This window comes from Polyergus mexicanus, unplaced genomic scaffold (genome assembly GCF_030449975.1).
Source record: "Polyergus mexicanus isolate NDT 795.1 unplaced genomic scaffold, iyPolMexi1.0 SCAF_1, whole genome shotgun sequence".
NCBI classification, from domain to species: domain Eukaryota; kingdom Metazoa; phylum Arthropoda; class Insecta; order Hymenoptera; family Formicidae; genus Polyergus; species Polyergus mexicanus.
The window spans coordinates 9,269,318-9,296,726 of record NW_027223321.1 but is presented as its reverse complement, the minus strand read 5'-3'; the positions used below and the strand labels follow the sequence as shown (position 1 = coordinate 9,296,726).

Here is a 27,409-nt window from a genome sequence, read left to right as displayed (position 1 = left end):
CCCCCCCAAGATTACGTATTTAAATATCTTTTAGCCGGTTTTGCGTCGATATAGCTCCGAGGTGAAACGGGACGGACGAAGCGAGCGAATGAATGAGAACGAACAGGTAGCTATTGCCGCTTGTTGCGAACTCGAGCTCTGGCGAGCCTTGCATCGCTCCGGGTCGTATTTAAACAGATAAATCGACCGACCCACCCAACCTGATCTTTATTCGCGTCCGCTTAAGTGATCCGCGTGGCAAATCTGATCAATCTCTCCCTGAGTTGATATGAATCGCGGAGACACACGCGCACACACACACACACACACACATTCATGCTAAATTTGATTGGTTAGGCGGATATCTGTAATCCGTTACATAATAATATACACATATTTTTGCATTTGCAAAAAAAAAATTAAAGACGATCTTTTTTTTTTTGCTGAAATTTTTTTCGAAAACTTTTTATACAAATATCATTGTTTTTTTACTTCGAGACGTAAATGTGTTTTATACCAATGTTATGGTCCGATTAGAAATTAATTATTTTATTCTTATACAGGGCGATACAATCTCGCAATCTCTTGGCACTTGGCATCTGACGTGCGCCTTATACACGCAAATTATTCTCGCTTGCGAATCTAATATGAATTACAGGAGTGATATATCCCTTATGCGGGGACCATGATGCAGGAACGTGCGAGGATACAACGGTACGCCTCGGCATTTATCTGATCGCTAATAACACGTAGAGCGCTATCCCCGTCCGTTACTGGGATGGCACGTGATCTCGCGATCACGTACTCTCGTGCTCCCTACGCGCCTTATGAAGCCCAGCCGTACGTGCGCCATCGTATCCTGGTTTATGGGTCATCGAGTCCGGGCGTCATCGCAATCGAGAAATCGCGCCGTGATGGAAGCCGTGATCGTGGATCGCTAGTACACGGTCGCTCGTTAATCCGCACTCCGTTTACGATGACGCTTTATACGCGAGGGCACAGTCACTAATTTAATGAGGAAACTTGAAAAAATTTTCTATAATAATAAAACACCACTGAATTATTAGACATTCTTTAAGAATCGCAAGTAGATTTTAAAATCAAAATTAGTTTACCGCTCTTTCATTTTGATAAGAAAAAGTTTTAAAAAAGCCTTTAGAAAATTCAATTTCAGTTTTTTAAAATACTGTTTTAATAGTTACGTGGTGGTATGATAACACGACTATATGATATATTTAGTATATAGAAAAACGAGTTTTCTATTATATTACATAGTATACAATTTTTAAAATTTTGAGTTGAAATGTTTTTTTTTTTTTTTTTTTTTTTTATGGAAAAATAATTTTCTCTTTCTCTCCCACATATATACACATACATAACATATTTCGTTTGGATAGAATTTTTATATTTTATAAAAATCCATTGAAATGAAAAACGAACGTAGCAAAATTTTTGTCTACATTACACGGAAAAAATTTCACAGTACAAATTACATGAAAAATACATTACCTTTTACAATATTTTACGTAAAATGAAATATATAACAACATTAGGATATCCATTACTATAAAAATTGTAAATTCAACGATTATCTATTCGTTGTACATCAAAATATTTGAATTATAAATTTACCTTTTTTTATAGAATATAAAATGTTACATATATAATTGTTGAGCAAAATTATTGTAATTTTTCTTATAAATTATTATGATTTATGATTACAAATATTATATTGTAATTTTTACTACAATATTTTCTCCGTATACAAAAGGAGAGAACAACCGATATGATTCCACGATGTGCACAGGACAAAAAGATAAATGACCTACATTTATTCGTGCAATATTTCTTACTTCTTTGTCACATAAAGCGATATCGATTGTTCTCGTTTCGCGAGCTACTGATATGATTTTCTTCTAGTTTTCTCAAAGTTCTTTGACGCAACTTTTTCTCGTCTTTGATACGCTTTTTCTTGCCCCGTCCGGCATCGCTTTGTATGGGACACTCGACGCATCTATCTGAGAATACTTTAGACAAAGCTGTATTCTGGGAACATATTTAGATAGTTTGCTAAAAGCTCCTAGAGAGATTAGGTAAGGCTTACTGTTGTGTATGGAGTGCATCACCGCGAGTAACGAGGAGATTAAAGCGGTAATAATATCTCTAACGTAGTCAAGTGCATCTTCGCTTGGATCCTTTAAAGCAAGATATTGGAGCTAATCAGTTCATAAGAGAAACAAGAAATTTTCACAACACTGACATATTAATGACTCAATGTAAATAGAAAAAAAAAATTGAGAAAAGAATGACATAACGTTGCAGATAAAATATCAAATTCTGAGAGGAAATTTTTTAAACATAGTTATATTTGATTTACAATACTTTTAGTACAACATCAAAGGAGAAAAGCATTTTTAACGACTAGATAATAATAAAACTCATTCTTAATTTTTTTTTTCTCAAAGAATTTTGATCCGATCGGATAAATGATTGCATAGTGCTGAGTAATGTTGAAAAATCTTAGCATTCTTGAGACAGAATTTTTCACTCTTAAGTCAACGATATCTGAGAAAAGGGAAAAGAACACTTTTAAACATTTATGAGTATTTCAAACTGTTGATGCAATCTTTGTGACGCGATAGAATACTCTATATATTGGTACAAGTGCCCAAGAAGGTATAGTAAAAAGGATCGTATGGGAGGATGAGTGCACACAAAACCGCTGTTGAGTATAGTGCGTGGAAGAGGAGGAGGGGGTGGGTAGTGTCCAGTTATTGACCGGCGGAAGGAAGGTGTCTCGAGCGTCTCGGATGCTTTCCCCGGCAATTCTAAAACCTTTGATCACCGCGGCGATTCGATGAATTTCGAGATTCAGAGTATATCAAAAGTTGTGCTCTGATTATTTCTCAACCAATAACTAACTGCGTTTCTTTTCCTAGTTATTTTTCTAGGAGATAAAAATTTTATTTGAAGTAAAATCCACATTTCCGGATAAAAAGAAGGAGAAAACTAACCGAAAAATAAGCCAATCTGAAAGTATGTAGGGTAAAAATGTAAAAAATATTACGAAAATGTGTATATGTATAAAATACTTATTTATTTATTTTCAAATTATCGAATTTTGAAGTCGAGGATAGCGAAATTAAAAAAGAGAGAGAGAGAGAGAGAGAGGTTGTAGATACTTATTTATTATATATATAATTAATTTTAATTATTTGTACGATTATATTTGATATTACATATATCGAATATTTTATTCGTAAATTGATATGGGAAACGGCCGTAGAGAATTTTATTAACTAAAAAATCCCAGAATATAATGAAAATAACGCTGAATCAAAAGCAGTCATTGAATTACACATATTAAACGATATGAAATTGCACTTGTACTTTTAATACCTCATATTTTTCGCGTTTATATTACTTTATAAATTTAATAGACATTTAGTTAAAATTACTACGTTTATGATGTTATTATATTTGATACTATCAGATTAAATATGTTACTATCAATTCGATTAATAAAACATATGGATTATTGATAAAGGAATGTTTTTGCAGCAATGCAAATATATCTTGAGAATAAAACAAGATTTGTTTTACATATAGACAAACTATGATCTTATTCCTATGGTTATAAGACTATAAGGAGCTTTTGTAAAGACCATAAATAAAAATAAATAAAAACCTAGGGGATTAATAATGTCCATTTTAACATTTATCTTAATTCTAAATTATAACATTCATTTTTTAATGAAACTAGCACAATAACAACGCGCGCTTCGCGCGCGCCATTTATTCTTTTTTCATTAAACATTTTTAACGATATATATACGAAATAATATAACTGTCAAAATATGCAATGACAGCCGCTTACGAAGTAAGCGGAATGACAGAGCCAATCAGCAACGCGGAAAAGCGACGACAATAAACTTCGAGTATCGACTTTACATGCCTTTTTTTTAGAAAGGATTAGGTTATAGAAAATTGTATACATTAAAAGAATATGCGTAAACGAAGAAAAGAAGACACATAGAAAAATATAGAGAAAAAGAGAGAGAGAGAGAATTGGCCTCGGAGAAAAAAAAAATATTGGATGTTAAAATGCATATAAACATTCAAAGCAAATTAATCATTTAAGTTGGCAAGTTTACGTAAGTTCAGTATTTAGCAAATATGATGTCAAACGCCATTTCAAAGTACCAATCAGCTTCAGTGATCTCATAAAGGAATAAATTTTGCAAGTAGAACGATTCAGATAAAAGGAATTCCTATATGGAATGATATGATAAAAAAAAAAAAAAAGGAACTAACAGTTGGTGGAATCGGTATCGGTTACGAAATAAAAAGCGTCAGGCGGATAATTTCGCGTGGCGCGAGTCCGGGAGCGCGTTAACGAGATACGGAAGCGCAATTTCAACGTCCTTTCATGCTTCCCGAAGCGACCAGCATGATGCCCCCGGGGGAGCTTTTTTCTTCTAAGAGAAGACATCCACCCGCTCCTTTCGCAGCCGTAGCGGCGATACCGATTGCCGAGCTCTTCTTCCTTCCTCCTCGATATCCGATCCAATAATCCGATACCGAGCGGCCGTCGAAGCGTGAAATTATGGGCATTGACACCGCGAACTCTCCTCCGCAAGGGGACTCCTCCGTTCGGACGAGACGACGAGTAAGACGAATCGCCGAGAGATCAAACTTTCTCTACCGGATCCGCCGCGCGCAGATATACTTTGGGTACAGAGGAACACAATGTTTCTCAATTTTTGCCGCTTGACAGGATACTTTTTCGAGTGGCAAAAATATTCACGGAATATTCGAATCAACAAATATTTGATAATATAATATTTTGTATATAATCGAATTAATCTGCATAGATTATTTATAAACTCTGACGGGGCTTACATACCTAGCTCCGTGTTATTATTATGCGCGTGTACAAACTAAAATATACTTGCATCAGTAAACGTAAACGTAAAGAGACGCAAAATATTTCTGGCTGCTGTGATAGAGCGCGTGTACACATACAATATGTATACCATATAATGTAAACGTATACATACTACATTTACATACGTATATGTCTCTACATATATGTATGTGTATAACCACGAGCGCGATATTACGTATGTATTCATACACACGGTTTCTCCTTGGTCGTCCAGCAGACGCGGGTGCTGGATAGGTGGACGACGAGGGATGTAATAATCTGCGTCCGCATTGTCCGTCTTGCCGGGCATGGCCGAGTCCTTTGACATCTCGCAGAGTTTAATTAAACTCGAGCGTATAATAGCTACCGGACGACGACGACGACGACGATGGGGAGGCAGACCAGGCGAGAGCGAGCCGTCGTTGTCCGCCGACGCTCGTCGACGCCGCGTTACCCTGTCTGGCATTTCGTAGTCGGCGCCTTGGTTGTTTTGCGGAGGCCCCGTTGGAACGTCCGCCTGTCGTCCCGTCGTCCCACGGAAACGCGAAAGAATCGCCTAGAGAGATCTCTCTCTCTCTGGAGAGAAACGTTTCCGACGAGTCGTCGATCGAACAATCTTTTTTCATCGAATTTTCCCAAGGATTGAAGGATCTCATCGATCCCGATACAATTGAAATTTTAACACAGTAGACATATAAAGTTCGAGTTAATTATAATTTTTAATTTGATTAACCCTTTGTTTTTATGCTTTCTTTCTTTTTTCTTACTCTCTCTGGACCTTGAAACTTTTTTCGCTTACTTATATAATAACTCTGAAAAGAACTGGAGGGAACGAAACGAAAGGAAAAGAGGATCCGATATAAATAATAATATTTATATATGTATTATATATTACAAAATTGAAATTATATTTTACTCTTATTTAGAATTAAAAATTCGAAATAATTAAATCAATCATCAAATCAGCAAGATTTATTCATATATGGTTTAATGATTGCATTAAATAATCTGTACTTTTAGATCTACATTGAAAAATCACAATCTAATCGGCTTCTTGTCTACTGCTAAAATCCGAACCTTTCAAAATTTCTTAGATTTATTATAATATTTATAAATCATACATTTTAAATATTAAATATCTATTGGTCAATCTACTTGTTTGTAAAGCAGTTGAAAAAAAATATATCGATATATAATATATCATTCCTATAATTAAAATATGTCACAAAATAGATCTAAAATCATTAAGATTTTGTTCAGTCTGATTGCTGGAAGAGTATAGTGGTAATGCGCGTCTTTCTCGGGTCACCCTGTTTAAATTTCATTTCCTTGATATTAAAATGCCTCAGAGGCGTCGATGATGCAAACGCTCACCCGTTGCGCGCCATTAATTTTGTACGGGAACTCCGCTCTCGACTATATTCGTGAGCGGAAGGTCGATCTTCGCCCAAGAAAGCAGCCAGGTATTTTAATTAGTCGCAAGTACGTCGCGTTTCATATTTGTACAGGCCGAGAGGCGCTTTGGCGTTGCGCGACGTAATGAATATTAATTCGCGGAGGACGTTCTCTCTTTCTTTCTTTCTTTCTCTTCTTATTTCTCTCGCACTTTCAGAAATAAAGTCGGAAAGAATGGCGCGGAAAAGGCCTTCCAGCCGGCCGAAGCGATCATCCCTTTTTTCCCTTTGCCTCTTCGAGATTATTGCTATTCTCTTCTTCCGCTTTTGTCGTTTAATAATTCAAATTGCGCGGGTATTTTGCTGCTCTCGCCTCTCGCTGGTCTTTACCTAAGGGACAATGTAAAAATGGACAACCATGTCCCTCGACGAATGTTTGATGCTTTATTTAAATCGGCTTAATACCTAAGGAAAAAATTTTGCAATGTATAATATAATAATACGAGAGCATGAAATTAGAAAAGAGAGAAGTCAGATTTCGAGGGTGGTTTGAATAAAAAATTTGTAAAATATTCACGAAAAGCACACGTCGTTCAAGAATAAGGTAAAGAGTCAAAGGAAAGGTACATAATAAGATTGTATAATTATTAGGTATTTTAATTATAGTGACACAGAGTAGATACCGCGAGAGAAGAAAAACGCCGGGAAAAGCAGAAAAGTTAATAAAATACGAAAGGCACGGTTGGCAATAAAATTACACAATTTTGTAACGTTTGAACGCGATGTGACATAAAGATAAATCAAGACGGTGAAATCAGAAGAAATGCGAAAATATTTGAAAGCATGTAGATTGAGGCCAACCGAGAGGAAGAGAAAGAAAATAAAAATGCAACATTGTACCGTAATAAAGTCGCGACAATTTGATAATATTAGTGCAGCGTGTAGTAATAGAGAGACGGAACGAGAGATAAAAAGAGGTAGAAATAAGAAAAAAAAAAACCGTATGAAAGACAGAAAAGATGAAACTGTCCACGAAACAATGTAAAAATGGTTAAATAGACTCAACGAACAAACAATATATGTCAGAATTAATTTAAAATTTGGAAAATGAAGATATCCTTTGCTAAAATATATAACGCGAATAGAAGAATGTAGTTATAAAATCTGAAGAGAAAAATATAGCAAAAGAAAAAACATGATGTATACAATACGTGCTGGAATCAAAGTACGAAAAGAGAACTTAATGTAATGATAATAAAATAATAAAAATAAAATAATTTAATGTAAAAATAATGATATATAAAATAATGTATCAGAAAAAAATTTGAAAAATAGAAGAAATTAATGTGATATTAATAACACAAAGTAATTGTGCAGTTTTACGCGAGTAGCATTTCACGTAACGAGAATGTTGCATGAATATTTTTATTTCTTGTATATTATTTTGATCGTTAATAATTTTGATAAAGAATAAACAATAAATTGTATATCATTTGATTTATCTATAATGCTCCTCTCTTTTGGTTGTGTTAGAAAAATATTCTTGTTTCAAAGAAAAATGGGAAAAAATACATGCATTATAATCTCTAGTCGAGAACCGCAAAAAAAATGAAATAAAGTCGCGAGGATTCTACAGTATTGCAGCGACCTCGTAATGCAGAGACACAGCGAGTAAAATAAATGACAGACGTGGGATAAAAGGTGTAAGAGAACGGAAACGGATGCAGAATCGCGAGAGTGAAAAAAAAAAGGGAGATACGATCGCGAGAAGGCGAAAGGGGAGGGAGGGTGAAAGTACGGCGAGGACGGAAGGAGAAACATCGCCCTTACGCAAACTATGCGCTCACTCGAAAGATCGTTTCAAGGTTTACGGAAGGCCGTATAATCCCGTTTATCGTCCTCGTAAATCCGTGGATATATACTCCTCGGTATTCGTCGCCCATCTCTACTCTCCCTCACCCATCTTCTTCTTTCCTCTCTCTCCGCGCGCACCGCCACCTACCTCTCGTGCATAGGGAAACCCCGGGTAGTGCTTTAATCCCTTTCCATTTTACGAGCGCCTTTTACGAGCGAGCGCGCCTTGCAGGACCGCTCGCACCGATATACAGGTTTTGGAAACGAGCGGGTTGCCTTTCGGCGGCCTCACGCATCTAGTGTTCCAAAAATCAGACATACGAGATAATCGAGCGTAATCTTTGGAAGGTTTGAGTAAGATTTTTCTACATTTCTCAAAGTTGTTTGCATTGAGATTGGGCGATATTGAAGCCCTCATTTTATATAAATCTGAAATGTAAATTTCACTTTTATAAACGGTTTACTCGAAGCTCGAGAGATTATCAAAATATTTGGGCCACTAAAATATAAAAAATTGCGATAGAATTCTCGAATAAAATAAACGAGCAAACTCCAATCAATTTTCTAGCTTACGTACGTTTTTTTTTGTTGTTTCTTTTTTATATCGGATTTTTATACACGATCGAATAAACGAAATTCTTGATTTTCTCCGGGACACCCGGTGGGTATACGAGTCGGGGCGTATCCTGCATCGTTCGCAAAACTACTACGGTGGGATAAAATCGTACGCCTGTATATCATGAAAATTGCGCACGAAAACAACAACGGCGCGGTGGCATCGTAAAGGGAGGAAGGGAACGACGACGCGATTCCGATTCTTCGTTTTCGTTGCGTAGGAGTAGCAAATGGGATTTAGCGAATGCGATTCCGTCGCGTTGTAACGTTACTCTTCAGGATATATTTTCTAGATTTATTTTATACGGTAACACACTCACCAGCTGCGTTGTGTAACCTGCGCGTAAAGCGACCTGAAATTTCGACATTGATTACATATCGAACTTATTCAAAGCAAGTTTTCATATATACCGTGCATATCACTCATATCAAACAGATATTTCTTCATCGTGTATTTATTGCAGTCGAAGTGAATCTCTCGCCGGTGTTTGTTAAACAATATTCATATCTCATCTTTCTTTACGTAATTTGTTTAAAAAATAAAAAAAAACTATATAGGATAAGAAAAGAGGAAACAAGTTAACTATATATTTTTTTTTCTATCAAAGGATTGCGAAATGGCATTAAAATGAAAAAAAAAAAAAGAAAACTATTTTAAGATTTAAAGATTATACGATATATTGATTAAACAAATAAGCGTTATATATGCATATAGTTTATGACGTTTATTGCTTTCTCAAAGAGAAGAGAAAGAATGGCGAGAATATTTTATATAGTTTTAATTTATTCTCATAAAATTAAAATGTAAAATATATCAAAAAAGGAAAAAAAAACAGATGCTGTAAATAATAAATATTACTACGTAAGAATTTTTGCTCGACAAGAATTTTTCTTATTTTCTTTTTTCAACATAAAAAGTGACGCTTAAGTCACTCTCGCGTTTAATGTCGAAGCTAAGTGCGATCTTGTTGCTTAGGAACGATCAGAAATTGAATAGAGGATCGTGGAGAAGCAAGGAAAACCGGATAACTTGAAATCGATATAAGCGGGAAATAAATTTTCTGCCAGTAAAGTCCGTCGACATAAAGGCCCATATGTTCACAATTCATGTGTGCATCTTTGCACCTACTGCTATACTTTTCGTCTATTGAACTTTGTAAAGTTTCAAGCAAGAGATAAAAGAAACGGATCGGCTGCAATAATTCGTAATTTACGTCCGTTAAAATGTAAAGATAGATGTGCATTTGATATTTATATCCCAAATGATCAAAGTATCAAATAGATAAAGTTTTTGTATTTGCCAATATTTGAAAAGAATGAGATTTGTAAGAAAACTTTTCGTTGATTGAAGTTTGAAATCTCGCGATATTTATTAGAAAAACAAAATAAATTTTTATGTAATGTTGTAGAATCTCTCGAAGTTATGAATTATTCAGGGTGAGAAAAGAAGAGAGAGAGAGAGAGAGATGATGCTATTGTATCAAGTATCTGAATTTCATGATAAAGACAAAAAAAAAGAATATATTCTTTGTACTTGTGCATAAATTTCGCAAGACGTGGTTCATTTATATATAAGACGATTATTGAATTAAAAGGAGATCCAGCATAATTTTTCAATTCTTTTTAAATAAATTTTGCAGAAAATCAAGAGAGAAATTTATGAATTCAGTTAATAGTTATCGTAATAGATTCAAAATTTAGAATAGCTAGAAAGTTGTCTTCAAAATTATCCAATATGCACGTATAATCATTTGTCTAAAATATATTATTCATATATGTTTGAAATATCTTTTGATTTTCTCGTATTTTGACACGTAAAGATTCATTTAAAGAGTATACAACAAGAATTTATATATATCACGATTTTTAACCCACATGATTAACGTAAAACGCAAGTGTCGCTTTTGGTATTTATCATATGTGTATCGCATGTTTGTATTATATATAGTCTAGTAGTGACGCAAGACATAGCACACAGCTTGCACGCGCAACCGGCTGCTTTCATGGGATCGTTGTAGAATTCGACCTCGCGAACTCTGAAGAAAATCACGCCTACTTGCGCGTACACTAATACGTATCCCTCTGGCGAGTACGCACACGAATACGCGTGAGAGAGCGAGGAAAGACTCGCTGAGTTAACGGAACACGAAAGTAGAAAGGAAGATGCTTAGGTGAGGGTTGGAAGTAGCGGTGTGCGAGAGGGCTGCAAGGTGAGACGAATCGACAAGGACATACGCGAAGAGAAAGAGGGACATATAGCACAAGGTACACGTGAGTTGACGAGGAGGGAAGAAGATGGAAGGGCCGTAAAGGGAGAGAAGAGAATAGAGTGATGAAATAGGGGAAGAGAGAGACACGCAGGCGGCAGTTGTGTGTTGAGGGCTTGCTATCCCCCCTTCCACCTCTCTCCACCCTCGAGGAGAGGGTTGGCGAGGGGACGGGGATGGCGAAACTATGCGAAGAATGTGCAATTAGTGAACAGAGCATGAGGTGGAGTCGGGGATGAGGGTCGGTGCGGAGAGAGGGATGGTACGGGTCCCGGAAAGGGAGCGAATATACGGGGCGCGGAAGTGGAAAGGGGGACGAGGGCGGGTTGCCGACAGATCCTGGTATGGTGGTGCCATGCCAGCGAATTTCTCTCTCTCTCTCTCTCTCTCTCTCTCTCTCTCTCTGTATGTGTGTCTCTTTCTTTCTCGCTCTTGGTGTGTCGATGTTGAGGATGGTAGTACTGGCTGTAGCGCCGAAGAAAATGGAAAGAAAGGAAGATGGATGGAATGGCGCCTAGGGATGATAAGAAGAAGGAGCGGACTGGGTTGCAGGGTTTGCCCGATAGTAGTAGTGGTAGTAGTAGACTTGTAGTAGTAGGAGTTTGTCGAGGTCGTCAGGGTGGGGGTCACCGTGTCAAGATGCGAGGGGATCCTCCTTTGGGCGCAAGGACACTTATCGACTTGCCAACCTCTCCGACTTTTGCCTCTCCCCCTACTCCCCTACGCGTTTTCGCCTCGAAAGTATACACGCCCATATAGCTTTTTAGGGTGCCTTTCGAGGCCACGCGGGAGTAGCTTAGCTTTCTCGTTCTTCGCGCGATCTCATAAGTGATGACTTCCTTCGCTGCTCTTACGAATGTTTGAAAATAAAGAAAATTTCAAAGTAGCGAGTTCTAGAGTTGTAATGTTTTAAGATATTGAGCAATATAATAACGTTAGTTATAATAAATACGTTTCAGATATTAAATAGGCCGTAACATCCTATTATTCACACAAGCTCTTGAAAAAAATATTTTAATTTCCAAAAAGATCGATATTATTCCTTTCGAGGAGACTAAGAAATTTTAAATAAGAGCCCGCGGGATTCTACGATCCGGAAGTATTTTCGACAATCGGTGTGAATACGGCTTAAGAAGCCCTTTTCGAGCGCTTATCCTTCGAGGTCGCGATGTGCTCGGTAATCGCTAATCGACCAAACGAGCTTAAACGCACTTCGCTGATTGAAGGACCGGTATGAGGCGCACTGTTTGTGAACCATCAATTAGCGACGGTGCTTCGTGGTAAAGTCCAGGATACCCCGAGGACCATTGGTGAGCCTCTCTGGCCCTCGACATGTCAAAAGCGAGCCCTCTCGACGACGTCAACCGAGCACCAAGGTCGTTCGAGCGAGTGCCCTCCGTTATTGCAGCTCGTAGCTGCACAATTTGCAGCTCTGCTCGATAACACGAGAATCCCATAGAAGATAAGAGTAATCGAAACGACGACAAAATGGAACTTATAGAAATTCTCGAGATAAAATACGAAAACTAATCGCCTAATGATTATATTTATGTTAATCGACAAACTTAATCGATAACTTGACGGTAAAAAAAAAAATTAAAAGTAGAGCTGTTTGGATGGAATTAAATATTTATATTTGATTATATAGTTGAAATAAATGATAATGGTAATATTTACGATGTAATGGTATTTCGTTAGAAATTTATCCGGCGGTAAGGAAATGTAATTGTTTCATTTATTCGAGATGATGTGGAAAACATTTACATCAATCAGAATTCGTAGATGTTTTATTAATCAAGACTTTGTGTATTTTATCTAGCAATTTAATCGCTAAATACCGATTAAGCATATATGAAAAATAAAAGATATATTAATAAGCGAAATAGCCCGCGAAATCTGTCAAAATATTCCTTGAATATCCAATAATTGCATATTCATGCGCTCTCTTCGTCTCTATTTAATTTTACAGAAGAATCCATCACGCATGACCACGCGTGTTCTCCGTTACATAGTAATTCAACGGATACCAATCTAACGGCTGGAGATTTATATCGAAGCACGATGTTTAACGATGATCACTAAATCTAATATAGTTAATGAGCGCGCACACTCTGGCCTTTACAACGTCATCTCCGGGACGATGCGTTTACGATGCTATTACGATGTCGGTTTGAGATAGTTTTCCCATCTATACTATAAAATCTATTTATCCAAATACAAGCTAATGCGTAAAACAATCTAACTGCCAAAAAAGAATGAAACTTAAAGTAAATAGGAAATAAATATGTAATCAACATTTAAGCATTTTCAATGCTAATGTAACACTGATAAGAATAAAGGAGAATAAGATTATTACAAGCAGATGATTTTTATATAATCGCTGTGCGTCAGGAAAGAATAATATTTTAACTGATGCTCATAGCGTGAATTAATGACAAGCTGTTTAGTATACGAATTGATTTTATAGGACATTGTCTAAAAACTGTAAACAGATATGTTAATTAGCGGAACGCTTGTGTCACTGAATCCTCCTTTCGACGAGAAATCACGCATTGCTTTTTCCGTTTCGTTAACGAACGTGTAATGAGACATATATTTCTTCCATATAAACTTCTTGCCGTCATTTCCAATCAGCCAGTAATAACGCCTGGGGGCTTTTTTTAGCGTTACGTATGTGCAACAAACTGTATCTTCTTACTCGGGATCGTAGATAGTTTACACACTTTGCTATAAATAAATGAGCAAGAGAGAGAGAGAGAGAGGGAGAGTTCTCCTCATACTCGTTACTTTGAGTTCGTGATCATAATGGCCCTTCTTGTTAAATTGAGCATCAAGTGATTTACGTTGATTGCTCGTCGCGTCGCGCAATCCCTCTATTTCTCTTTGTCTTTCTCTCTCCCTCTTCTATCTATTTTTTCTTTTTTCTTTTCTTTTTTTCTTCAACTGCTTTTTCCTTTAACCCTACTCCATCTTGTACATCCGATATCGATCGCTGATCTCGATCTCATCTACATGCTCGGGCAATGATCGATCTGCGCTTCGGGGTTTGAAGTGGAGAAGAAGTGCCTCGGGCACGGCTTCTACATGTTCCCCTTTTCTACCCTCGTCATCCGACGCTCCTTCCTTTGTGAAAAAAAGGGCCTTACCTTCTTTGATAATAAATTGCTTCTAAGCTTGCACAGGTAGACGCCGAAAAAGACAAGATTGTACTTGGTAACGGTCAACAATGGAAAATGAAAATACCTAATTGTCGATGTTAGATTACATAAAGGAACACTTTATTAAAATTGCGTCTTAACGAAAGCTAAATATAAGAATATCGTTTGAAATTCAGGAAATGATGAAATCTTGTTTGTTTTGATTAATATATTATCGAAATATATATAATTAAATATAATTATTATACATATTTCGAATTATATTATTAAATATAATACAAAATTTTAATTTTTCAAAATTTTCGCAACTACAATTCAAAATTATTAAAGAATATATTTTTGAATCTCTTTATTATTTAATTATCGTATTATTTCATCATTTTCTATATAACTGTCTTATTTATTAATTAGATTAACGGAGATATCAATAACTTTAATACTGTTCAATACTATTCAGTCTCATGTGCTTCACGTTATATGCATATTGTATATTTTCAAAGATAAGGAGATCAATCAGATTGGAATAAAACATTTAAAGTATTCGAAAACGCGAGACATCGAGTCCGATTCATAATCGAGCATCGCACGCAACGATGATTCGTCGATCGATCTGACGCGAGATAAGAAAAGTCAAATGAACCGGGAGCTTTTCTTTGTAGCCGGTTCTATGGAGAGATACCTAAGCCGGCATAACCGACCCCCTACGAAGAATGTTCGGCCTTCAAAAACAGAGAAGGAACGCGGCCGGCGGTGGTGCATGGTTCATAGCGGGCCATTTAACGGTCTTTGCGAAATTGAGTCATCACGCGGTTCCCCTGGAATCTCGAATATTTTCCTCCCGATGCTTCTCCGTACCATCTCTCCCTCTCTCATCTCTCCGTTGTACCCCCTTCCGCCTGACTCTTGCACATCTCTCCCTCCTCCCTCTACGTTACTATCCGACCAAGACAGCATATCCTCATAAATCCTCGTAATTTTCCCCAGGATCTTGCAGAGACAGATACGGGACGCGAAGAGATGCGAAGAGATTTCCGAATTTTCGCGACCGTGGCAACGCCCGCGCGAAACGTTACGCGAATTCTTTCCCGCGATGCATATAATTTCCGCAGCGAGCTCAAAGGAAAAGGTAGAGATACGAAATACTCCTTGTGATCCATTTTGGATCCTTTAAAATTCGTTTAATTTTATGAATTAAATTTTTTCATCAAGTACGAATATATATTATTGATCACGTACCTAAAAAGAGAAAGAGAGCTTTGCTCCTTTTTTAATTTATATCCGAAAACCTCAGGATCGAAAATTGAATGCGATATTTTCTCCGAAATTGGCACAATCGACGCTCTGGCTAGTCATTTATTACAAAGTCTGTACAGTTAGATTAGATTTTTCCGCGTCTGAACTTCGTATTTTTCAGCTTCGCAATAATCGTTGCGGTCACGATCTATCATTATACCGGAGATATAAATAAAAGGACATCGATTGCGTGCCTATATTACGGACAGCGTCCGTACACTCGACGAACTTGGTGGCAATGGAAACGATATTCGTTATCGTCGCTGCCTGTAGAGCCAGGGACGAAGACGAATGCGCGTAATTTTGTTCGACTTGCGATTTGCAATGCAAAAAAAAAAAAAGAAAATAAATTCAGCATTTCACTTCGCCCCCGTATTTGTCCTCGCTCATCTCGCTCGGATAATCGATGAATCATTTAGCGAGCCGTGTTCACCATCCAACTCTTAATCGAGTCTTTCCGCAAGAAGCAAGACGGTAATCCCTCTCCCGAAACTTTCCGCGAAACTTGACGATTTATCGAAGAAATAATTTATTTACCAATGAAAGCGGGCGGATCGTGCCAGGACAGCGCGATTTTCAGTCCTTTTTATTTCCCGCAAAAATATGGACTTATATTTTTCGAAAAGATGTAAATATTGTATTATTCAAATATTATCCGCAATGCGATTAATGTGAGATTAAAGAATTTTTTTAATCGTCGCTGTAATTTTCGATATTTAAAATCGACGACGTAAGACACGTGATTTTTAACCGAGCGCACAACTTTCCTCTGTATAAGGAACTCGAATCGTTCACGTTCGTGATCAACGTACGATCTCAAAGTGTCCCACGCTGTCGTTAGAAATGGTTGGCATCGTCGCGTCTCGCGAGCTTATCCATCGGAATTGAAATGCCTCGGCGTGATTCTGCTTACCGTACGGTTAAACGTTATTTCAATTACGACACGTTTGATGCCGTCTGGCGCCGGTTTTACGCTCACCGCCGCGACCGTAAAACCTTAACGGCTGTGAAATCTAAGCGACGAGATAAGGTGTCGCATAGAGCGCCGTTTACACGATCCAATCGACCGGAAATCAATTCATCTACGACTCTTTTGTTTCGTAGCACAGAGTTACGTTACATTTGTCATCGCATATTGACCGTTGAATATTCAATACGTAGAACGCAGTGGCAGTTAACATAATGGCGATTCCGCTATAGAAATAATTCAGAATGGGATCTTCTCCGATTTCGGTTTATTAGAAAAGATTCTTATTTTGAAAGATGCACTTTGTGCAAATAGCGCGCTATTATGAAACTAAATAATTTCAATCATTTATAATATTTATAATTTCTTTCAATGGCATTCACAAAACGAACATCGCAAATTTTAAAAGCAATAAACCAATTGATTATATGAGAAATTTTATGATATCGCCTTTAAAAAAAGAAATACAAATAGAACATTTAAATCTACGTCAATATACGTCCTTGCATCAATATTTAATAATTAATCTATTGTAGAATCTATATCTGTGATTTTTATATATATATATATAATTTTAAGTCACAATCTGCAAAAGGAGTCACGTATTTATAAATTAATCTTTCAAACTCCTTGCTGTTACTTTAGATTGCCACACTTCGATACTACATTTTCATAGCTCTTCATACATGAGATTCACATTAGAACAAAACATTCTACCCTCTCACATACATACATACACACACATTTTAATCTATACACTATATACGCGCGCGATGCATTGTTGTATAAAAAAAAAAAAAAAATGGAATAGAGCGCGCAAATGGAACATTCGTGTTGTTAAAGCCGACGGAGAGCGTTGGGTTTTCATCGTAGCACGATGAAATCTGAATACTACGCTCCCGCGCATTCGAATTGATTCCCTGTTCTTTTCACTCGAGCTTCGAAATCGGCCGTCTCTCGTTATCGGCAGTTTCGCGAACGTTTTATATCCGCGCGTGTTTATAACCGCGCGAATCGAATGAAAGCATTCCGGTTCTCTTTCTCGGTGTCGTCTCGTCTCATCCTCCGTCCCATCTCACGGAATGACATTTCTCACGTCTCGTTTCCCGTCCGCTTCGACTCATTACGATTTATCACGCTCGTTATCGTGCCGAGTCGCGAGTTACACGGCCGCGTAATTTCGCGCGGATATCGGATTGAGTCGCCAAACGACGCTTTAGAGCGCCGTTCTATACGCGCTTTCTCGTTCGCTCTCCGGCTAATTAGAATTTATGACGAGCGCGCGCTTTATCACCCGCTAAATTTAGCCGCGAGTTTTGCGCGAAATAGTTTTCGCGCGGTAGCGAAGCTGCTCTTTCTCGCGCGATCCCGTAAATTGGTCCGTCATTTAGCCGCGTCCTCCGCGATGTCGGGACGATTTGTCACGTGGTGAATCGTGCGTGGTTAGTGGTCATGTTTTTAATTATTTATTTGTTCTTGTCGATATCGTGTTATCATAATTTTATATAAATTATCACTTTTTTATTATATTATGTTTGTACATATCGTGCCCGAAATGTTAATTAAACAAGTAGAGTTGTGCAAATTACAAACTTAAGCTACTTTAAGCATGCGGTTTTTTTCAATTTTTCCTTCCCCATAGAGGAAGCTTTGCGAATGAAATAAAAAGATAAAGAAGCAATATGCTATTTTCTAATTTACACACTTTTTTTTATCTTTATATAATCGTTATAGATTATACGTGTAAAAAAATTTTACGCGATATCTCAAATTTTCTGAAAGTTACAACGTGTACAGACGTTTCTCCAAAAATTCAAAATTTTATCAAGAATGAACCCTTTCACCGATACTCACCAAATTCAGTACCAATCATCCTTTAATAATACTCTATTCGTGTAAAAAAATTTAATCCGATATCTCAAATTTTCCGAAAGTTACAACGTGTACAGACGTTTCTCAAAGAATTCAAAATTTTATAAAAAATAAACCCTTTCACCGATATTCACCAAATTCAGTAGCAACCATCCTTTAGAAATACTTTATCCATCTAAAAAAATTTAACCTGGTATCTCAAAATTTGCGAAAGTTCCAATGTATACAGACGTTTCTCAAAAAATTAAAAATTTTATAAAAAAATACCAATTATCCTTGAATGATACTCTGCCCATGTAAAAAAGAATTAACCCGATATCTCAAAAATTGCGGAAGTTAGAGGTTGTACAATATATTGCGTGCACATACACACATACACACATACATACGTATATTTTTTAGGAATATGATTTTTCGACGTTTTGAAACATGCTAAACCTAAACACATTGGCGTAGAAAACTCGAAAAAAAATTTTGTCACGAAAATAAAGCTTCCTCTATGAGGAAGCAAGAAAGAGATACATTGCATCATTATATCAAGCTCAAGCAAGAAATTAGAATATATATGTATAAATAATTCTGATTAAAGATTCATAAATCTATTCTCTATATTCTATATTAATAATCTGCATATTTTTTACACAAAGATTGTAATAGCCGTTCGCATTTGTAGTTACGATAATACAATAAATCTGAAGAGCGAGAACTGACTGTAGACGAAGTCCGACGAGACATGTAACTTCCAGTCTAAAATGCGATCGTTTGATTTAAATACGTCGATGATCGTTTCGGCTCCGCTTTAAAGCGCATTTTATCTGACGTTTCTGCGAGGCAACTCTCTCAAAACCTATTTCGAGCGGTTGCTCGAGAGTTTGTTTGAATTCGTTCGATCTGTTTCTCGTCAATTCTAGAAGGAATTCCCGCATCCGAGATTCGCGAGAATGCAATCTTCGTCACGGAGCTTTCATTTCCCAGGATCGATCCTGACGCTCTCTCTTCTACGGATAACGCGATTGTTTGTTTCCATTTCCGGCGAGGAAATCAGAATTTATTGAAGCGTCCAGTTTTTTTCGTGAAACGACTCGGGAGAAGGGAAAACAGACAAATAGGTAGAAAAAGAGACGGATTTAAATGAGAGTTTGAAAAGTCAGATATTGGTTTGCGAAAGCTCATCGCTCTACGAAAGAGCCGATTCCTTGATTACCATTAATTATAAAGGGGTTGATTCTATCTCTAATCACTCTAGTTTGCTTTGTCTTCTAAAGCAATATATGGAATAAAAATGTATGTCTAATATCACACTTTTAGGCGTCTTTATACATTTATTTATAAATGTTGCTTGACGAATCATGATCAAATATTAATAGAATAAGAATCTGTAGGAATTTTGATTTTCCCGGATTGCGAAAAATAAACTTTTATTTTAATTAATTATTTAATGAATTAATTTACACTATTACATTCCATTAAATATTCCTGTTTACTTATAGCTTGACGAAGTAATGTATTATTTAATAAATATATTTATACAACGTATATTAATTATTTTTCCCGATTGTAGACGGAACGAATAAGGAAATGCAAGTAACGACAATAAAAACTTACTTATTTTTTAATACGAGAAAAAGCGAAATAAATTGTTATAGATTATCGATTTACATTCGCTTTTTATTCTCTCTCAAAAAGGAAATACATATCACATTTAAAAATTAATTTTTTTTTTTTATATACTACATAATATAATATTCTATTTAAGCAAAAAGATAGCCAAAAAAATATTGGACAAAGGTAATAGAACTTTTTTTTATCCGCTCGTACGCTTCAAGTTTCTTTTTTGTTTTTACAAAAGAATATTGTGTCTCTGATTGTATGGAATTTATTTTAACAACGATATATCCATAATAAACTTAAATCTCTGATACATAATTGATTGTGTTGCAGGTCGCAACGAGCTGATCGCCCGTTATATCAAATTGAGGACCGGTAAGACGAGAACGCGAAAACAAGTATCTTCGCATATACAGGTTCTCGCGAGAAGAAAACTCCGGGAAATACAGGCAAAACTCAAAGTGGTAAGTATTATGACATTTATATGTCTCTCAATAAACGTTTATTATTTCATCTATTATTTTTCTTAACGCTTTTAAATACATCGAGTCCGATATCGATCGCGACTCGATCGTGTATCTTGCCTCTTTCGCGGAGGGACAATCAATGAATTTATTCTTTTTGTGTGAACGATTGAAATTACATATTATCTGTATAAATGCGATATTCTTTGATCACGGAAATAAATTACACGACACTGGCGGTTTAACATGACGCGTTATTATGATAATGAAATGCGAAATAAATACGATTACATGTGATTATTTATTTAACAATATTATAATACTTGATAACACATCGCGTTGTTTGATAATGTACTGAATAAAATATTGTAAGCGTAAACACGCTCATGTAAACGCGACATGTTGAACTGATATTTCTATCTTATGAATGGCAAACTTTTATTTCTTTCTAAAATAAAAGCTGATATATACTGAAAAACTTGTATTATAATACACGAGTTTAAAAAGCGACAATTAAATGATTATATTTCAAGAAGTTTATTACATGACATTGCACTAATAAAATGAAATAAACTTCTCCGTTAAAGAATAGCGATTGACAGATTGCTTCATGTTGATTTTCATATTATTTCAGAAATATCTTAAAGAGATATCTAAATGAGAGAAAGATATTATAGAGAAAAAAATTACATACAGAAGAAAGATAATTTTGGTTGTATAATTTGATAAAATTTGAATGTATATTTTTGAATTCACATTATAATTATTATAAACAATATTTTCTTTCCTATATAATTATTTTTTATTTCGATTTTTTTTCACGAGATTCAAGATTCGAGAATATTAAATTAAAAGGATTTGTGTGTATTTCTTTATACTGGACAATTCTTTTTATCAACAATCAAACATTCGACCGAACCTCGCTCGGTGTTGGGATAATCGGAATTCTGTTGTACAATATTTCTTATTTTTTATCTTGCAGAGAGAGAATCCTATCGTCGGATAGTAATAGCGATAATATTAAATCTCGATCGCGCGGCGATGCGCGAGCATTAACGGGTGATAGCCGCTGCGGAATCATTTTCGACGAGAAGGAGGGACACGCATATCGAGAGGAACATTGCCGCGGGATAAATCACGCGTAAAAATGAACCCAGCCCCGTTTAATCAACAGTTGAATTATTAAAGTGATTCGCGAACAATTGCGCGCCGGTTAATAAATCAAAGCGCAGCGGTGCAATCGCTGGTGCCTCCATTTCACCGATGGGCGATAAAATAGCGCGAGACAGAAGGCACAAAAGAGAGAAAGAGAAATAGAGAGTATTGTGTTTATACAGGATCGGTCAATATTCGAAAATAGAAAAAGGTGGAAAAACAAGCCGAGCGTGTAAATTAACCGTTCGATTGCATGCAACACTCTGGTAAAACTCTTGTCCGAAGGAAAAAACTTTCATTTAATCGAGGACGATGAATGAAATTTTTTTCGGATATTCTCAATTCTGGACGAGACTACCAAATAGTTGGATCGCTAAATTATATCGCGTAAATATATACTATTTCGCTTCTCCGATATTGATCTAATTACTAAAACTTTCGGTGCAAAATTCTGCGCGCGAATGGAGATTTTTGCAATACAATCGCGAAATTTTCTCTTTCGGAGAATAATAATAATACAATTTCAAAACAAGATAAAGAATGTCAAGCTATCAATACTTTCTGTACTGCAAGCTATTGAAAATGAGAGTTTTCACGAGCTAAGTTTCAAAGACGTAAATAGATAACGAAACTTCATTGTTCATTCAATTTCAAGTGAACTTTAACCGAGTTTCGAATTCAGATTTAGTTAGAAACAATGTGCTGCAAATATAAATGAGGATACATCTCGATACTTTTTCTTCCGTAATGATTTTTGTCTCAAGCTTAAATAAATCTGCCCATCTCACACATTTTGATGTAGCCGCGACTCGTTCTACATACGACAATATATATATTTAATTTTTTTTATATTCCCGTTATTATTTTTATATATCTCATTGTACGCCGCGACTTTTAAAAGCCACGCAAAATTCAGGAAAACGCCGGCGTTCCTCGAACAATTTTAATTACACGTGCGAGAAAGGAGACGAGAGAGAAAGAGACATTCGTGTAATAAGATGTCGTCTGTTTTCGCGCGCGCGGTTCCGTGCTGCGCGGTGCCATTTATGAAATACTTGCGCAGGTTTCCGTTTTTAAGAGTATGGTCAACCGCAGCTGTAGCAGCAACTGCAACTGCAGTCGCCGCATACCGCGGACATTATTCAGGAAAGTAGCGGATGGGGTGTACGGGCCGCCGGCGCAGTGACGTAATTTTCTGGTTTCCGCTTTTCAGGAAGGGTGTACGCCGCGCCGCGGCTTTTGTTCGTTGCTCAAGGGGGGTTGCTGTCCCCTTCGGGGGGTCGCACGATTTATTCGTCCGGGAAGAGAAAAAAATATCTCACGAGCGTGAGACGTTTCGCATTATGACATTTCAAACGCTATCGTCTTCGTGCAAATCGTACTCCTTCATCTCATATTCTATCGTCTTTTAAAACGAGGCAACATCAATTTAAACGAAATTGAAACGAAAAAGGACTCTTCGATATATGTGATCTTTTTTCATAAAATTTTATATTATATCTAAAATATAGGATATTCAGTTTTAAAGATAGATCTTTCGAATTGGAAATAATTTTTAAATATTCCTTCATGGTTGAGACACATCATTATTTCTCATAAATTTTAAAATTCCTTTTTATCTGCCAAATTTCGTGCCAGCGATACAAAAACAAGAAACGTAATTAAAATTTTAAACGATGCTTAAATCCCTTTTCTTATTCGTTGCTAAACGTACGATAAAAATATATTACACACTTTGAAGAAATATTTCTGAATTTTCGATTTTAATTTCGTTGTATTGTATTTCTTCCGGCACATTTGTCATTTTCTTTTATGTTAACAACGCGTAATACGTTTTACGCGGGTTTCATTTAGCTTTTGCGCTCGCAAATTTTACACGCGCCGCGCCCATCAAACGAGGGATATACCGACTATCACAGTTTATCGAGAGAGATCGCATCCACCGTTTTATCTATTTTCGAAATAATTGCACCGGGCATTACGGCGTAATTAATTGTTGCGGTGTAAACGTACTCCCGATAACGGGGCGGTGGACGGGGGTTGTAGCGGTTGTAGAAAGGGGTCGCGGAGGGGGTGCCCAAAAACGGGCAGCGTTTCAGAATGTCGATAAACATATCCAACCCGTTACCCGCCCAATCCTCTGCATTCCTGGCGTGTATTCGAGAGATGAAGGGCGAGAGAGAGAGACAGAGAGAGACAGAGAGAGAGAGAGAGAGAGAGAGAGAGAAGCGGCAGCGTGTGGGACGAAGGGTGGAAATTAAAAAAAGCGACACGGACTGCACCCTCTCAATTAACCGAATTGATTTTCTGCTGCAAATTCAGCGCGCGCTCCGCGCAACGTGAGCAACGGCCCGTACAGCAAAATGGACTTTTCGCGGGTAATCGATGTCATCTAACATTCATAAAAAATTGCATTCTACCCGGCGAAATTCGTGCAAACGGCCAAAAACCGCTTTGTAAATCGACCTTACGGGACGGTTAATCTGCCAATTTGTTGCATTGACTGTATTAAAAAGAAAAAAATGTAATTTTAAATAAAAATTAAAAAATTAGAATAAATTAAATTAGAATCTAATTGGAAAGAACATCCGGTATGTATTTATAAGCATATGTGCGGTTTTGAAAGCGCATTGCGCATAATGCTGTTATAATTGAATATTTTATCCGGAATATTTTATAAGGTTGCTATCAATTTTTTCGAATTTCAGTATATTTATAAAAACTTATAAAAAATGGGAGATCACGAGAGTTATGGCATATAAAAACACAGTAATAATTTTAAAATCTTTTATTCTCTTTAATAAAATAAAATCTCTATTCGCGCGATATCGTTGCGCAATAATTGCCTGTTAATTGCAAAAATGTGTTATCGGACTTGTTTAATAATTGTCTTCGTTGTAATGAAATCGGTTAAAAAATAATACGCTACAAATACTTGTAAGAAAAACTCCTAGTATAGTGAAATCATATAGAGATTGATTGTTTATATAGTAAATATATACGCGCGCGCGACAAAATTTTCTTAATTAATGTAACTAGCTGTAAAGTTGATTGAAATGATGTCCGCAAGGCACTTCTTTTTTTATTCAAATTCTTTCTTATGGTTTTAAACGTATCTTATCTTTAATTCTTTCTTTCCGGTCTCTTAAATGTTTCTCGTTTTTTATTCATTGCGTGCTTATTTAACGTATACATATTGAACTAAACATTATCTAATCTTTAAGTTGAGGATATATAACTTTATACATACTAATATACTTTTATACATCTCTATTTCTAAATAAAAATTTTGTTAAAGCAAAATTCATATGATATTAACTTAAAGTTAATATTATTTATTTGAAATTCTCCATAGGAAGTGAGGCTTTTATTTTCAATTATTTTCCTAATCAGGCACTATCAATAGTCTTACGCGTGGATAATTTTTTAAAATAAAATTCACCTGTGGATTGATCGAAAAACCGGTAAATAATAGGAACGGCGGCGGCTCTTTGTGTGCTGCGAAGCGAACACGCGAGGGGCCGTAAACAACGTCGGCAACAAAATGCAACCCGTGATTTTCGGTCGCACCGTCGGCTAAATTCTTTATTGCTCGCATCGTTACGCGGGCGGCGCTTCATTCCGGTCGACCGGCACTCGTAGTGACTCCTCCATTACGGATTTATGAACGAAATTGAAAATCCCCGTGGGGACGGGGGTGAGAGGGTGAGATGAATAAGCGCGGAGGTGAATCGGTGAGGAGAGATTGGATGATGGTGGTGGTGGGCATGGCAATTTTCCGAACGTCACGGCAACGAACCATCTCTCGTTCGCCTCGTCAGCGATTTTCGGTCGGGCGCTGATTAAAACGACGGCTTTTCGATAAAAGCTCGCCGAATTCCCGCGAATTTCTGTTGCAACCGGACTCGCCCCGCTCGCCGGTTGTTTCTGCAATCAACTGCATTGCGCGATCGCGATCGATTTCATCGCGGACGATGCGCCGCGACACGCGATGGACAGAAATAAAAAAAAAAAAAAAATTATCACCCGGGAGGGGGGGGGGAAGAAAAAAAGGGGGCGTTTGATAATCGCGCGTTCGAGAGCGGCAAATTGAATCGCATCATTGAGAATGTTACGAATTTATTTGCCGGCTGTTGATTGATATCGCGAGTGCCGAATGTCGCGAATTCTCCGATTTTTCAATCGACATCGCGTTTGTGTCCCTCCACGAAGTGAACGATAAAAAAAAAAAAAAAAAAACTCGTACCAAAATTTATCGAACGCTGTTAAATATTTATATAAAAACATGAATTGATTCTTGCATTAAAAATTTGTTATTTTAATTATACATATTTATATGTTCCGTTATATATTTTATAGAGAATATATAACTTTTTTTTTTTTGTATTAATTTAAATAATCATATCTTAAAACTTAATTTAAAATCAATTTATTCCTAACTAATTTATCGATACATTAATTGTTTTTTATTTAGAAATAATTTTAAATTGAAAAGCTTATCGTAAAATAAACTTCGTTTTCTCAAAATTTTGACAATATTTATAATTTCAAGGATATTGCATTAAGGAATTGCCTTCCGGCTTTCGTCAAAACAATATTTTTGATAAAAAATCATGCTTAGAATTAAAAAAAAAAAAAAAAAGATACAAGCAGATATATCGATAATATGATACTATTTCGTCCGGCATAACGTGGTAATCGGTCTGAAAATTTGTCAGGATCATGCCGCCAAGGAGAAGGCACTCCAGACAATGTCGAGCATGTCGAGCGCCCAGATAGTATCAGCTGGAAGTGCGATACACAACAAGATGCCCCCCGCTCTCGTGGGGCCCCTTGCCCTTGCTTCCACCCCTGTCTCCTATCCCGGAGCGGTAAGTCCTGATATCGGAAAAGAGGAACCCCTTGAGACATTTCTTTTTTTTTATCGGTCTTTTTCTCTTCAAAAGAGCCACGAGCTTTACGGTGAGACGACGAGACGCCGTGAAGTACAAAGTAATTAAGTTAATCACCAGTAATACTGGTTTTGCATGATGGAATTACTTTTATATGAAACAAGTAATTTCGATTTCTTTTGCTTCATTGTATGAACTATTTTTAATAGTGAATTCTCTCTTGGATCGATTTTGATGTATTAAGCGCTGAAAACGCGTTAAGCTCGTTAATGTCATCTCTATTACATTTCATGAAATTCTGAAATTGAATTTACTTCATAAAACTGAGTTTCAGGGACATTTTTTAAGATAATTGCGAAATATTTAATTTTTAGAAGATACGATTAATTTGTCAATGAAAACATAAAAGCGAATTTAGCGGCGAAAGAATTGATATAAATGATAGTTATTGTTTATTCGATTAAAAAGGACAGAAAGAACTTTGTGATACCAGTGTTCAATAAATGATATATTTTTAAAATACTATATATATAATGCATTTGGGGAGAAACTATTATGAATTTAAGTGATATCATTCATACATTAACAGATGAAAATACAAGACATAAAATGTCTCGTCGTCTTTGAGGATATTTTATTTTTATTATCAGTATTACCGATTTGGCTTCTTCTTTTGAAATTCGTGATTTGTTTCTAACCGCTTCACCCGATAACTGCTAATTCGCTTAATAGTTAAAAGTGATCAGTACCGTGTGTGGTTTGCCGATTGACAATCAATTTTTTGTGCTTTTCACGAAAGTTTAAGATAATACCATGTATTAAATTGATCCCCCAGAGAAGGATTATAACGAATGGTATTGACTTAAAAACGTTGCATTTATAGAAATTACACGCGTGCGTTGAAAAGATTTCGATTAAGATATTCAGCATTAGTTTTTTACATATAAGACCATAGTTGTACAAT

The 27,409-nt window shown here is 36.4% G+C and overlaps 1 protein-coding gene across 6 annotated transcripts in view; it reads left to right on the top strand.

The window, feature by feature from the left end:
• The window catches only part of Scalloped (TEA domain transcription factor 1 homolog scalloped), a 151,017-nt gene that overhangs the window by 120,497 nt on the left and 3,111 nt on the right, over positions 1-27,409 (top strand). For 5 of the 6 annotated variants that reach the window (XM_070297375.1, XM_070297349.1, XM_070297383.1 and 2 more), the window contains 2 exons: positions 20,268-20,398; positions 26,272-26,424. In XM_070297375.1, the coding sequence (XP_070153476.1) occupies positions 20,268-20,398; positions 26,272-26,424 (284 nt within the window). The remainder of the gene's footprint in view (positions 1-20,267; positions 20,399-26,271; positions 26,425-27,409) is intronic. The other variant, XM_070297390.1, reaches the window with a different exon arrangement.